At 54.4% G+C, this 12,911-nt stretch overlaps 6 protein-coding genes across 6 annotated transcripts; 3 read left to right on the top strand and 3 right to left on the bottom strand.

The window, feature by feature from the left end:
- Positions 1 to 1,137: 1,137 nt before the first annotated feature.
- LY79DRAFT_551375 (Alpha/Beta hydrolase protein) lies at positions 1,138 to 3,022 on the top strand. The gene is made up of 4 exons (XM_060557641.1): positions 1,138 to 1,574; positions 1,654 to 2,347; positions 2,427 to 2,575; positions 2,634 to 3,022. The coding sequence occupies exons 1-4, from the start codon at positions 1,365 to 1,367 to the stop codon at positions 2,700 to 2,702; spliced, it is 1,122 nt and encodes a 373-aa protein (XP_060414898.1). The 5' UTR covers positions 1,138 to 1,364; the 3' UTR covers positions 2,703 to 3,022.
- A 325-nt stretch (positions 3,023 to 3,347) lies between these two features.
- On the top strand, positions 3,348 to 3,993 carry LY79DRAFT_669156 (uncharacterized protein; the record flags this gene model as incomplete). The annotated part of the gene is made up of 2 exons (XM_060563604.1): positions 3,348 to 3,471; positions 3,617 to 3,993. The coding sequence occupies 2 exons, from the start codon at positions 3,348 to 3,350 to the stop codon at positions 3,991 to 3,993; spliced, it is 501 nt and encodes a 166-aa protein (XP_060414899.1).
- Positions 3,994 to 4,243: 250 nt separating this feature from the next.
- Positions 4,244 to 5,875, top strand: LY79DRAFT_174865 (carbon-nitrogen hydrolase). The gene is made up of 4 exons (XM_060551250.1): positions 4,244 to 4,504; positions 4,576 to 4,668; positions 4,795 to 5,574; positions 5,805 to 5,875. The coding sequence occupies exons 1-3, from the start codon at positions 4,493 to 4,495 to the stop codon at positions 5,572 to 5,574; spliced, it is 885 nt and encodes a 294-aa protein (XP_060414900.1). The 5' UTR covers positions 4,244 to 4,492; the 3' UTR covers positions 5,805 to 5,875.
- On the bottom strand, positions 5,639 to 6,768 carry LY79DRAFT_174828 (uncharacterized protein). The gene has a single exon (XM_060551249.1). The coding sequence runs from the start codon at positions 6,715 to 6,717 to the stop codon at positions 5,947 to 5,949; it is 771 nt and encodes a 256-aa protein (XP_060414901.1). The 5' UTR covers positions 6,718 to 6,768; the 3' UTR covers positions 5,639 to 5,946.
- A 127-nt stretch (positions 6,769 to 6,895) lies between these two features.
- On the bottom strand, positions 6,896 to 7,488 carry LY79DRAFT_551396 (uncharacterized protein). Its single transcript, XM_060557642.1, has one exon. It carries the CDS (start codon positions 7,449 to 7,451, stop codon positions 7,179 to 7,181), a length of 273 nt encoding a protein of 90 aa, XP_060414902.1. The 5' UTR covers positions 7,452 to 7,488; the 3' UTR covers positions 6,896 to 7,178.
- A 1,109-nt stretch (positions 7,489 to 8,597) lies between these two features.
- LY79DRAFT_551398 (uncharacterized protein) lies at positions 8,598 to 8,993 on the bottom strand. The gene has a single exon (XM_060557643.1). It carries the CDS (start codon positions 8,930 to 8,932, stop codon positions 8,687 to 8,689), a length of 246 nt encoding a protein of 81 aa, XP_060414903.1. The 5' UTR covers positions 8,933 to 8,993; the 3' UTR covers positions 8,598 to 8,686.
- Between the last annotated feature and the right edge of the window lie 3,918 nt (positions 8,994 to 12,911).

Here is a 12,911-nt window from a genome sequence, read left to right on the forward strand (position 1 = left end):
TTGCAGAGCCAAAAAGTTACTGTGGTTCGCGGCTGACATGTCAGTGTGTGTCATATTTGTATCGGAATAAAAAGTGTGCTACATTACCAATGGCTGGTTACTATGGAGGAGAATGGCAATCATGACTTCGGTTTTCGTTTCTGGTGTAACGTAAGAGATCGGAGTATTACATTTGGCCCGAGCGACTATTCGGTGTCAAGCGCCGTCTTCGGCCGGCTAATACTCATGTGTAGAAACTCTTATCTCATGGCGGAGTTCCGCCGGAGAACGTGAGAGGGGATGACTGAGCCTTCTGCAGCAGCGCCGCCCCTCGGGCTCATATCACAATTGGTAAGCTATGTGGGGATCGCAATGTCTTAGCATCGACGGCGCTTGATTGGGTTGCTCCCGCTTAGACAGGGCGAGGCTATCGAGTCTCCCTCATAGCTAATCATGTTCTACCTCTACAGTTGGCGCAGCTCCTGCTCTACTGGAATCTGCGGCAATCTCAATGGAGCCGGTATCTGGATATTTCAACTGATGCTCGTCGGAATGGTTCCCCTACCCCCTCCTCCCTTGGACAATGCTTGAGGACCGGAGCAAAGACGGACTCGAGTACGGCCTGCGGCCATGCCCTGAGGAATGGGATCACTTACGGAGCGAGTTATGCAGGAATTTCGGGTTCTTTCTGAGAATGGTGCTGAGTGCGCTGTCGCTTATTCTACGCTATTGTTCCTGTCTTGCAAGATAGACTTAGGGGCTGCAGAATGCCGAAATCTCCGGGCTCGCTTCGGCACGCTTGGCTTGGCTACGCCGCTTCTTGCTTTCTGAGTGCGTTTATGGATACCGTGGGTTCTTAGTATTGGTACGCTACAAATTCCATCACATCCAGAGTAGGGCTAGTGATTAGGCAGGGTGGGTAAGGATTTGGGTCAGGGTTTGCGTATGGTACTACGTATAAGTTTGCGTCAGGAGTATGTTATATTATCGGTGAGGAGATATGGTATCAAAAACCGGGCTCCTTGTTGCTCTAAAGGCGCCAACTTTCTAATGGGCCACTAGTAATCCCGTTGAGAATTCCAATTATTTGCTGACATCGCTTGTGCATAAGCGGGCGGCGAGGATGGAGGATCTGGTCGGCCTTCCGTATAGGCAGGTGGTTGTTCCTTTCTAGGCCATGTCGTCACCACCCAATACAATACATTGATATGTTTCTCCTCAGGAAAGAGTTGACATATAAGTATCTTGAGCATTATCCCTAAATTTTTGACAGATGTTAGAGGTTGCCCCAGCCACTACAACACAGTCACCTTGTGTGTTCATACGCCTGTCTCTGCTGTACATACAACCAAGGAACAACTCGAATTTCAAGAACGACTGGCATCATGGTGAAGTTGATCTCAATCAAGCTACCGTTGGCTTTCGTAGCCCTCGCGGCGGCGCGAGTGTGCCAAGATCTCACAGTTGAGGTATTCATTACAGCGAGGAACGGCGTCTTCAACATCTCGACCCCTGAAAACAATATCGACGTCACAAACTTCCTAGTCAGATCTGCAGAACAAGGAAGGAATTTATCGGCAGAGCATCTAGTCGGCGTAAGAGCAATACTAAATTTGGAATTTCGTGAAGCAGAAACGAAAAACGAAGTCCTGGAGCTAACGTGCCCATCTCTAGTACGCCAACGTCGGAGGTACTTACCAGCTCGCGTCAACATACTGCCATCCAAACTCTGGCCCCGGCCACGTGCTCCAGATCCTCACCCACGGTATTGGCTTTGACCGCAGCTACTGGGACTTCCCCGCCAACAGCTATAACTACAGTTACGTGGGCTCAGCCGTGGACGACTACGGCTACTCGACCTTCTCCTGGGACCGTCTCGGCATCGCCGAGTCCTCGCACGGCGAGCCCATCAACGAAATTCAGGGCTTTCTCGAGCTGGCCGCCCTCAAGGCGCTGACGGACAAGCTGCGCGCTGGAGCCGTGCCAGGGCTGAGCTGCACGTTCGATAAGATCGTCCATATTGGGCACTCATTTGGGTCCGTTCACTCGTACGCGCTTACGGCCATGTACCCGGACATCTCGGACGGTGTTGTCCTTACAGGCTTTGCGGCAAACACGACCTTCTTTAACAACTTCCTGCTAGGCGGGGCCTTCATCCAGGCCGGCGACTACGCCCCTGGGTACCTGGTGTCCGCTTACGAGGGTGCTGCACACATTAACTTCTTTGCTCCGGGCAACTTTGACCCTGAAATCCTGACGGCGGCGTACAAGAGTGGCCAGCCGGTTACGTTCGGCGAGCTGCTGACCATCGGGGGAGAAGCTGGATCGCCCAGCACGTTCGCGAAGCCCGTTCTTGTCATCACTGGTGGTAGGTTAAGCACAACAGTCTCCCACCGCCCTCCATTTGGGGCGTAAACTTGCGCGCTGACGATGGTTTTCCTCTGTAGAGAAGGACCTTCCCTTTTGCGGAGGCAACTGCCTTGCAACTGGCAACCCCCAGCTGCCGTCGATCCCGGCGGCCGTTGGTGCGGTCCTCAAGAACGCGACTCCGTTTGAGGCTTACGTCGTCCCTGGCGTTGGCCACGGCCTGGCGCTCGTAAGACGACCTTCTCCCTGGTTATTGTTTCCGTGCTTACCTTCTTATCTCTTCCTAGAGCTACTCTCATGTCGAGGTGACCAGCAAGATCCAGGACTTCCTCGCCCAGAACGGCCTGGGCAACTAGTATTGACCCCTGAACATATCGTCTCGTGCATAATATCTCACCAAAGCCCCTTCACCATCAGTTAATTTCGGGGAGGGAGAGAAAGCTGGGTTATTTACATAAACCAGAACTATCCCGATAATGAGGGCAGCTCGCTAGTAATCAACGACGCATTTGTAACGTTCCCGTCCAGCCTCGTAGGGTTGATTGCATATGCGATGAATGGTGTGTTGAACGCAACACTGTGGGAATCACGCTTTCCATCTCCACGTGAATGCGTCACTGGCCGTTAGAAGAATGACGTTGGCCTAGGTAGCTCGCATTTGGCTCGACGAATCGACGAGACTGTCAGTCAACCGGCTTTTCCAAATCTGACGTGAGACAGCACGTGAGCGTGAACTCATTCGACCTCTTGTTAAGCGCAGTCACAGACTACTGTACCCCACTCCATATACGAACCACCACTTGGGGTCCAGAGTGTTTTCACAGCCATCATAAACCTTCTCCCAAAGGCTTTCTATCCCCCTCTCTCTCTCTCTCTGCGTGTGTGTTTCGGTTGCGAGACGTCTACTAGCAAGTATACAGCTCTGGTCTCACAAGGCGACCCAAGACGCCACGGAGCAAGATTTTGAAACCCGAACCGACGAAGCCTAGAATTAACGCGAGATGCTCGCCAGTAAACCCCAAGAGCCTCGTGAGCCATTGTCGCCCGCGATACCCGTCGTGCTCTGCGGCAAGACGGAGCAGGTCGGTAGCAAAGTCATCGCCGGTCTGAGGCCGGAATACGACGGTAAGCCAGGAACAGACGAGCGCCCTTCGTAACCTTCTGACGATCCCTTTTCCCTTCTCTCTCCATACTGTTCGCAACATCTGAAATAATTACATATACGTACGCACAAACTGGTGACTGGAGTGACACTAACACCCCCCAAAAGTCATCCACTTCGTCACGTCGCCTACCTCGGGCGCCGCGATCCTCCCCGCCCTCCTCGCCTCCCGGCCTTTACCCCCCCATCCTGAAACCAGCAGGATTGGAAGCGGAAACTACACCGCCGCCCCCCGCGCCGTGATCCTCGGCGGCGCCTTTCACGACGCCGCGACGGCGGCTCTTCAGGGGGCGGTCGCCGACGCGCGGGCGTCCGCGGACGTGCGTACGGTCCCCTGGCTGAGGCAGGACTCAAGCAAGCCGGCGCCGCCGCGGGGAGGGCCTGAGTACGGCGCGGCCATGGTCGTGAGGGTGAGAGAGGCACTGGCGAGGCTGGAGGGGGAGGGGAAGCTGGATGGGAGCTACGGAGGCGACGAGTGGTACTGAAGCGCGCGGTCGGTCGTGCGCCCTTGTGGCCGTTTGTTGCTGGGCGTACAGAGTTCACTTGAACTCGACGGTATGAATAGGCTCTGAAGAGATGACCAGGCATGGAATTCAAGGTCTCGTCGAGATCTAGCTTCGTTCGTCTCATGTTGCTGAGCGCAATGACCGGGGGGGATGGATGCCGATGGGGGTTGGGACAGCCCTTTACCCCGCTGCAACCCACCGTGAGATAAGTGATAAGATGGAGGGGTCACCGCCCGAGAATCAACGTCGATGGGCGCTTCCACCGTCCAAGCAGTTCAGACACGTCCACGTTACATGAAAATCGTCACCGCTCATGGCTGCACACACCACACGCACCTAACCTGTAAACAACCCGAGTCGTGAAGGCCACGTGGACGGCCTAGACAGCATTCAAAAGGCTGACAACTCAGGCATCCCTCCGCTTTCCCAGATCTTCCCGTCCCAAGGAGCATCCCGGACTCCCGTCTCATCTCGTATCATGGCGATCGCGGTAACGGCTATCCATCCCAAAACCTTCAGCCACGTGGTCGCCGCGGTTCACTGACATACGTACCATGATAGGCTGTCGGTCAGATATGCTCGACGGCATCGTTGTCGCACAACCTCGAGCAATGCGTGAGGCTGGTCGCCAAGGCGGCCTCAGGTGGCGCAAAGGTACTGTTGCTCCCCCTTGCCTCTTGGTCCAACAAGAATATGGCTTGCTGCATGGCACGAAAACCCCCCCAGGGACAGTGAGACAACCGGAGTCTAGGAAAACCCGCGGCTGACACGCCACCTTAGGTCCTCTTCCTCCCTGAAGCCTCGGACTACATCGCCTCGAGCCCCCAAGAGTCCCTCTCCCTCGCCCAGCCGCAGTCCAAGTCCCCGTTCGTGCTAGGTCTCCGGGAGGCAGCAAAGACCCACTCCCTTGCCGTCAGCGTCGGGATCCACGTCCCCATCCCCGAGGCCGCCCCGGACGCCTCGAAGTCTGTCTCGAAGCTCCTCAACCGCAGCCTCTGGATCAACGCCGACGGCACCGTCAACCAGGCCGCGACCTACGACAAGCTTCACCTCTTCGACTTCGGCTCCCTCCGCGAGAGTGCAACCGTACAGGCCGGCACCTCGCTGACACGTCCGTTCCCCACCCCCGTCGGCCGCGTCGGCAGTCTCATCTGCTTCGACCTCCGATTCGCCGAGCCGGCCCTCGCGCTGACGCACCCGGGCCCGAGGAGCCCCTTCGTCGACCCCGCCGTCGGACCCGCCCAGGTCCTGCTGTACCCTTCCGCCTTCACCGTCCGGACGGGCCAGGCGCACTGGGAGACGCTCCTGCGGGCCCGCGCCATCGAGACGCAGAGCTGGGTCATCGCCGCGGCGCAGGTGGGCGCGCACAACCCGAAGCGGAGCAGTTACGGGCACAGCATGGTTGTCGACCCCTGGGGCCGGGTGAGGCTTGAGCTCGGTGGCGTGGACGGTGAGGGCGGGGCGGAAGAGGGCGCCGAGGGGGCCGTTGGCTTCGTGGATGTGGACCTGGACGAGTGGGCGAGGGTGAGGGAGGGCATGCCGTTGGCCAGACGCACGTGAGTCTTCTTTTACTTTTTGTCCTTAGCTTTCTTCTTCCACCGCCCTTACACCCCCTTGGGCATCGCATCTCTCTTCGTGTGAGTGAGTGAGCGAGTCGCCCACCCCCCTACCCCCTCCATGGATGTTGTCTCGTTCACCCCCATCTTCCTCCTTTTTGCTTCCCCGTCGGCCGGGCGTCTTCCCCGTCGTGCAGTCGTACCAGTGGGATGGTTTGACTAATCTCTGAACAGCGATGTGTACCCTGAAATCTGAATACCCCTGGAACATGTGATCTGTCACATTTCCAACAGGCAGGGTCGGGCTCGGGAGCCGGTACTGCATATAAACTACAAAGTACTACAGTACGGGCACAATGCGCGAAGGGACTGGGTCTCAGGAGTCCATGCTAGCAAGCCTCGCCGGGGACGACGGGAGACGAGCACGGGTATGGCATCGGGCCTGGCAGTCGGTAACACCGCAGCGCAGGTTCTTGAAGCTCCAGGGCAGGGTGGGGATGTCTCCAGGGGTGAATGCGAACCTGTAGTTTGGGTATGTAGTGTAGTGTACGGAGTATACAGGTAGATTGTTCCGGCCAACCGGCACGTATGCGGATGTTCTAGAAGGGGAGCCTCGATGTCCCAAGATGGGGACACTCGAGATGATGAGTTGTGGTTCCTGGCCGGGATACGTGTTGTACCTCGACAACAGGGTCTCCATGCTTGCAGGGCGGAAAATGAGATGGGATCCACGCCGGTGAGGCTTCACCGAGACAACGACGTGCCACTCAGATGCTGGATTCGGTCCGGTGGACGGTCCCGGCAGAGAAATCAACCTTTTCCCAAAGGTCAGGTTAGGCTGGGCTCCTTGGAGATGGGGGGGAAAGGGGGGGACGATGCGTCCCCCGGCAGTTGCAAGACCGAAAGGAAGCCCAATTTTACAGAAATATACATGGTAACGTCCCCCGGTGAGCCGGTGAGTCAATATCCCAAGGTGTTTGTCTCTCTGTGTTTTCGCTTCCCAAAGTCTCATGTCACCGGGGAAAAGGGGCCGCCGGTGGATCCGACGTTGGGTTCGTTCCAGCGGTCCCTTTACAGTGGCAATAAGCTCCTCCCAGCACCGGGGGGAAGGGCCGTAGCGCACCGCGCAGGCATACGTGTACACCATGGTAAACTCTACCAGGCATGTGTAAACTAGTAGCGTAGTAGGGCAGGGGACGCCCAACGGGTTTGAAATTTGGTGGTCTCGGTCACAGGGGGGGGGGGGGGGGGGGGCGTGCCGTCGCTACGCTGGACCGCTGGACTGTTGAGCGGGTAATTTTAGCCAGACTACCCGGCCCTTGCTGGCTCAGTTGGGTCTCTCAAGGCCCCCCACTGGAAGAAGGTGAAGAAGGAAAAAGAGGAGCGCGCTAGAAGAACAGTCCGAAATTCTAATCAACATGGTAAAATTAAGAAAGACACAAACGAGATCCACAGTTTGCTTCAGCCGGGGTGATGTGACAAGGGGGAGGGGTGTGGTGTCCTGTGGTATCCTTCAAAGTCGTCGTCGGAACCATGATGGCAGCTGGTGCGGAATGGAGTTCGTTTAGGACGGCAACGTTTCCCACTGGTTGAATCTGACTGGGGTCCCTATGATGGGGGGTCGCAGGTGTGTGTTGAATACGGAAAGATGGGACCGGGCGGCCCTTGAGACTTTTTGTACCTAGCCGTCTCCTTTACTAGGAATACTGTGTGCGTCTTGTTCCCTTCTTTTCTCCCATGATCCGTCAGGGCCCCTCGGCAGCCCGGAATCCATGCCCCGGCTGCGGTGGCCGCATGGCGGATGGAGAGGAGGATAGCCGCGAGCGACCGGAAAGGATTTGGGGCAACTGCAGTACCTTCTTTAGTGTACTTATACGTCATGGATACCCATCTTTGCTCCCCCCCTTGATCCCGGAAATCCGAGAAGGAAAGCAACAAAAAAAAGAAGCGGATAAAGGAGCTTTTCCAAAACCACAGCCCCCGGGAAATTTTATCGGTTTGGGATATGCAGAAGTCATAACCACCCCCTCACCCCTCGCCCCTGAGGATTTTCAGTCATGGACGCATCGCAGAGACACTTCTCGAGGGGCTGTTGTTTTCCCGAGACCAGGGCAAGGAAGACGTAGAGGTCATCTTTGTCTCTCGCTTCTCACCGATTTTCTGGATCCCCTTTATTCCACCTGTCCCTGTCGTCAAGGGGGCCTTCGAGAAGGAAGCAAGGACCATCACGGAACGAACTTTTCTAGAGGTTGGGGACGACGGAGGCCTGGAAGTGATGTGCATGCGACATGGAAAAGTGTACGCTACGTACGTAATTATAGGACCGGGCTATGCCGTACGTTTGGGAAAATGTGCTCGAGTACGTACCAGACGACTCAGGGCACCCAGGGGCCGAAAGAGGTGGCGGAAGATGGGAAGAAACGTTCTCTTACTTGTCAAAATAATCCCGTCCACTCAGTCTCGTCGACCATGCCATGGCCGCTCTTCTTGGCTGAGCGGCGAACAAAATGGTCGGAGAGTTTGTTGGTTGGGGGCCAGATCCGTCTTTGTCGTGTCCCTCGGATAAGACTTGTGAAGAATGAAGACGAGGACAAGGAGAAGGACAACCCGACCGCTTGGTTGAGACGTCGCATTCCCCCGGAACCACCTTACCGTCCACGCCCCCAAAAGCCAGACGGGGAATGTTGCGTACACAACACGTCGTTCCCCAAGCGAGCCAAAACCGCCAGATCGAGGCTCTTGGGTAGGGTAGGAAGCCACAGCCACCGCGTCAGGGCCCCAGAATAGAATGACTGACAAGAAAGTCTCATGTCGCTGGGCTGTTTCCCTCGTGCGTTCCCCGCTCCAGTGGTGCCATGACGAGGAGGTGGTGTCTGAGGCTGCTATGGAACGCCATGCGACGGCCATGTTTTGATGCCCTCCCGACCCCGGCCGCTGCGCAGACCACGGCGGGATGTTGGGGCACGGCCAAGACGGGACACGCGAGGCAGAGTTTGCGACCATATGGGGGCCTCGCAGGCGGTACGGCCGGGTTTGCTTTTTCTTTTTTCTTTCTTTTTTCTTTTTTCTTTTCTTTTTCCTGCTTCTTTTTTTCATGCTATTGCTGCCGTTGTACACTAATACGAGGATCGATGACATGTTTGGCACGCCGACAAAGACACCCGGAAAGGGACGAGGCAGGGACGAGGGTTGATGCAAGGTAGAGGCGCAGCAAAGTACAGTCGCAACCAAGAGCTCCCAAGTTTTCGGTTGGGGTTTGTCGCGCATGCAGGTGAGAGAGAAAGAGGAAGGAAGAGGATACGTACTTCAGTGTGGTGTGAGTACCGGTACACAGCTGCGACTCTATCTAGGGTTCTGTGCATATAGCCAATGGTATGGATCAGGCAAGTGACAAACAAACCGCATGTGTCTGTTGGTTGCCACCATGGCACAGTGTGTGTGCGCGTGTGTTTGTTGCAAACTTGCATGTTTCTGTTGGTTGTTGGTCGTTGATTGACGGTTGGTCGTTGATGATGAGGAAAGTTTGTGCAGGTGTCATTTCGCGGCGGGCAAACAAACCACCAAATGACACAACGAGCAGGAGGCTGGGCGCGTCAAATAACAGGCTAGATTCTCGAGCAGCGCAAACAACTGCAGACTCGGTCAGTCATTTGTGTTGGCCGGCGACGTACGTACAGCAGGGAGCCATGACACTCGGTCCCCACGGGCTTCGAAACCGGAAAGAGATTCCGTTTTAGGGGGACAGTCCTCGAGGGTTAAGAAAAAAGAAATAAATAGATGAAAAACCAGACGAAGGAGAAGGAAAGAAAAACAAGCGATAAACGAGGTCGAAAACAGCCCTAAACCAATCGGGTCTGACAGGTATTCTTCTGTGCTTTGCTACTGTACGTACTGTACAAAGAGTACGATCCCTGTTGGAGGCATGTCCAACAAATTATACACCACCATGTAAGATCAACAACAAGGCGAATGCCCCCCTGCATCTCAATTGCCGAAATAGGTCAGCACCTTACGCAGCCATGCAGTACCTACCTAGGTAGTCTCCCACCAGACTTCTGGGACGTGCGTCCGTACTTAGTTAGTAAGCATCGCTGACCCAGCTCAGGCATGCTCAGTGAAGCTCAGGATTTAAACCACCTCGACCACCCCGTCCAACAGGGCACACCGCCTCGCTGTTGCCCGAATCATGCCAAGTTTACGTGATCTTGCTATGGACGAAGAAATGGCTAATGCTGCTAGGCAGGAGAGGGGATGAATGCAGGTTGGGCAAGGGGCCCGATTTCCGGTACCCTCGACTCCCCCGACATCCAGAAGCCTATCACTTGGCCTGATGCGACAGACGCTGTGCGATTAGCTAACTGTCTATACTGATAGGAACCATTGTGTGAATCTTGCATCTATATGAGGTTGCGCTCTCCTATTTTCAAGCTGTTCCTACCTCCTCCTGCTTGCTACTTCTGCCCCGCCCTCAGCCCTGTCTAACGATCTGAGGGGATCCTCTTTGCATACAGACTACGGATACCCGATCTCAATCATTGCAAATCCGCGTTACCGTTATGGCCCTAAGGAAGAGTACGATAGGGCCCATGGCTACTTATCTGCAACGCGATGCTCTCGGTACTGGCTATTCTACTCGCGGTCAAAGCGTTCAGAGACCACGACAGTATTGACAGTCTTTTTGCTTTGGAACTAGTAAAGGGCGAGATGATCTACTTATGTGGAAGAATAGCGTTCTTGACTACCTTTGAGAGCTTGTCCTCGAGAAATACTGCTGAAAAGACAGAAACCGCGAGCGCGCTGCGTAAACAACTGAGGGCTCTGGGTTTCCGCATAGGACGTGGACATATATGTCTTTATAGACGGGGTTGTGGTCATCGTCTGCTCTTAGCACCTACATTAAGAACGATCGTACGTGATGTGGGACGCAAGGCGACTGCGACGTCCATAGCCTTATCGTTTTCTAGGACGAGCCTCGTCTAATACTTAGGCGAATGGAGGACGTTGTGGCATACAAAGAGATGGATTTGTGGCTGTCCTGTTTGCTGTTATCGCCACAAACTCGGCCTGCGATTCAATCACCCTAACGAAACCTCCATCCATAAAAGCAAACTCCATGTCGAGCGCAGGCAAAAATAGCTTTAGCTTAATGAGAAGAAAGAGGGTATTGGGATTTGGGGTGGATATGTGTTGAAGTGGGTGTTGTCTCTGCCGCCCCCGACTACGCAAAGGACGACAAAGCATAGGGCGCGGGTTGGAAGCACATCTTTGTCTCCATGAACTGGCAAATCCTGCTGAGTATATGATCATCGGGGAAAAGGAAGACGGGCCCAAATCCACTGCGGTGTTCGGTTAGCCCACTCATCGCTTTCACATCAGCGATTATGCTAACTATTGAGCCCTAGAAGTATAGGACGAATGAGGCCATTATTGCCGTCTCCGGAACTGCAGGCACTTGGAATACTAGCGGGAGATACAGAGAACATGGAGGCGTATACGTCCCAGGAGCTCAACAGTGTCCTCAAGCAAGTACGGCGAGGGGTACTCGTAAGTAGGCACAGGTTCGTATTAGAGTTCATCCACAGAGGGCTCATGACTGAAGACCGACAGAAGTCGATCGAGTGACTTGTAATCTTTTGGGAAGACGGGATGGAGGATACACACACTGTTCGTCCGGATGTGTATTGGAGTTTATGATTTGGGGAGTGCCGACTACCTTGTGACATTCACCGTTAGTGCTGGACGACGTCAAATCCTCCCCGTTTGCTCTAACACATCTGCATATACGCCCATGATGGTCGTGACAGTCTGGCTTGATCTATGGCGTCCTGAAGATGGAAACTTCTGGGACTTGTGAACTCCCTACTCACCTATATCGCACTGCCCAACAAGATCACACGGCCATTGAACGCCGTCTGCGGCGGGCCATACAGAGCACCCCAAAGCTATCACTAGGTTGCTTATATTGGTCCTGGTATCCGTTGGGGAATGTTGGGTGCCGGCACACCCTCACCGTACAGAAGGCATATTGGTTCGCCGATCCAGCGAGCCATATAAAGCCACCTGTAAACCGGATATTGCGTGACCTACTGAGCATGCTGGGAATAGAAGAAGTTGGCGGTGGTCCCCTGGCATGACACCTGAGAGGCAGCCTCGGGGAGGCAGAAGAGGACTACTAGTCGTCTCTTAGAGATTGGCTGGTGAGTAGCCTGGTCGTCAGGAAAAACACCAAGGTTAGGCCTCCCGACCTATTTTGTCATATATGGGGCCTCAGCTGACCCTCTGGTGTCTGACGAGAACACTGCCATGTCCTGCGCGCCTTAGAACGGCCCCTGCTATCGAGGCGTATTTTCTCTTGTACAACCCTTCTTGGTCAGAGTTCTGCGACAAGCCAGATGCTGAACTACCTTTGGTAAGTTGCGCTTGCCTAGTTAGTTGTAAGATTATTATGAAGTTCTAAAATAAACTTACATAGTAAAGCCTACCTTGTACCAGATTTAGGTCTGATCTTGTTCCCCCTCTCCTGCCCTTCTGTGACTTTCCTTCCATTTCTGTTTGCTTTCCAAAGTTCCTTCCCTATCCGTCTGTCTCTCTATTTGATTCCCAGGCCGCCTTTTCAATCGAGTCGAAAATTTCCCTTCTTCTGTTTTGGTGCACAGCTGACAAGCTCATCGAACACACAGAGCAAGAAGACATCAGGCCAGCATGGCTGAAGGTACCGACGCAGCCGACTTCGGTCCACAGGTACGTTTTGATTTAAAGCTTGCTTCATTTGATTCGCGTCGTAGCTAACAATGTTTTAAGGATTTCGGTGGAAGTGCAGAAGGCTGGACAGACTGTGGCCAGGAAAAGGTCGAAGAAACAGTCGAAGAGACAGTTTACGATGTTCAAGTAAGTTTACACCTCAATCTGGGTGCCACCTTTTTACATACGAAACCTAACCACTTGTTACAGTGGGTTCCTCATGAGCTGCTTGGTTCCTTCGGCTGTCTCGCAACGCTGTCTGATGGCAACACGAACTGGTCTTCTAGGCCTTCTGCCCCAAATGCCGAAGGAACCCCCCAGAGCTTCGGCGAGTGCTCAGACGAGTGCCTCTCGTTCATATTGGAATTGGAGCCTGCAACTATCTCACCTTTGATGCTGAAATACGCCAAACTTGAAGTTCATCTGAACGACGCCGGTCTGTCAAACACCTGCGTTGGTGAGGTCCTCATCTACTTTCGACACATGAACCACGTCGTTATTTCCGAACTCTCGCAGAAAGAATCGCAGGCTGCCCTGAAGGAGCACCACTCAGAAGCGATTGCTCGTTACGACCTCATTCAGATCGCCATGGATGTCTCA

Source organism: Colletotrichum navitas (assembly GCF_030913465.1).
Source record: "Colletotrichum navitas strain CBS 125086 chromosome Unknown LY79scaffold_24, whole genome shotgun sequence".
Taxonomy (NCBI): domain Eukaryota; kingdom Fungi; phylum Ascomycota; class Sordariomycetes; order Glomerellales; family Glomerellaceae; genus Colletotrichum; species Colletotrichum navitas.

Bases quoted from the DNA above. Each gene is read 5' to 3' on its own strand.
- LY79DRAFT_551398 (XM_060557643.1), bottom strand. From the start codon at position 8,932: ATGCACAGAACCCTAGATAGAGTCGCAGCTGTGTACCGGTACTCACAC.
- LY79DRAFT_174865 (XM_060551250.1), top strand. The intron at 4,669-4,794 runs GTACTGTTGCTC...ACGCCACCTTAG, and splicing joins CGGCCTCAGGTGGCGCAAAG to GTCCTCTTCCTCCCTGAAGC.
- LY79DRAFT_551375 (XM_060557641.1), top strand. From the start codon at position 1,365: ATGGTGAAGTTGATCTCAATCAAGCTACCGTTGGCTTTCGTAGCCCTC. The intron at 2,348-2,426 runs GTAGGTTAAGCA...TTTCCTCTGTAG, and splicing joins CGTTCTTGTCATCACTGGTG to AGAAGGACCTTCCCTTTTGC. The intron at 2,576-2,633 runs GTAAGACGACCT...ATCTCTTCCTAG, and splicing joins TTGGCCACGGCCTGGCGCTC to AGCTACTCTCATGTCGAGGT.
- LY79DRAFT_551396 (XM_060557642.1), bottom strand. From the start codon at position 7,451: ATGACGTATAAGTACACTAAAGAAGGTACTGCAGTTGCCCCAAATCCT.
- LY79DRAFT_174828 (XM_060551249.1), bottom strand. From the start codon at position 6,717: ATGGTGTACACGTATGCCTGCGCGGTGCGCTACGGCCCTTCCCCCCGG.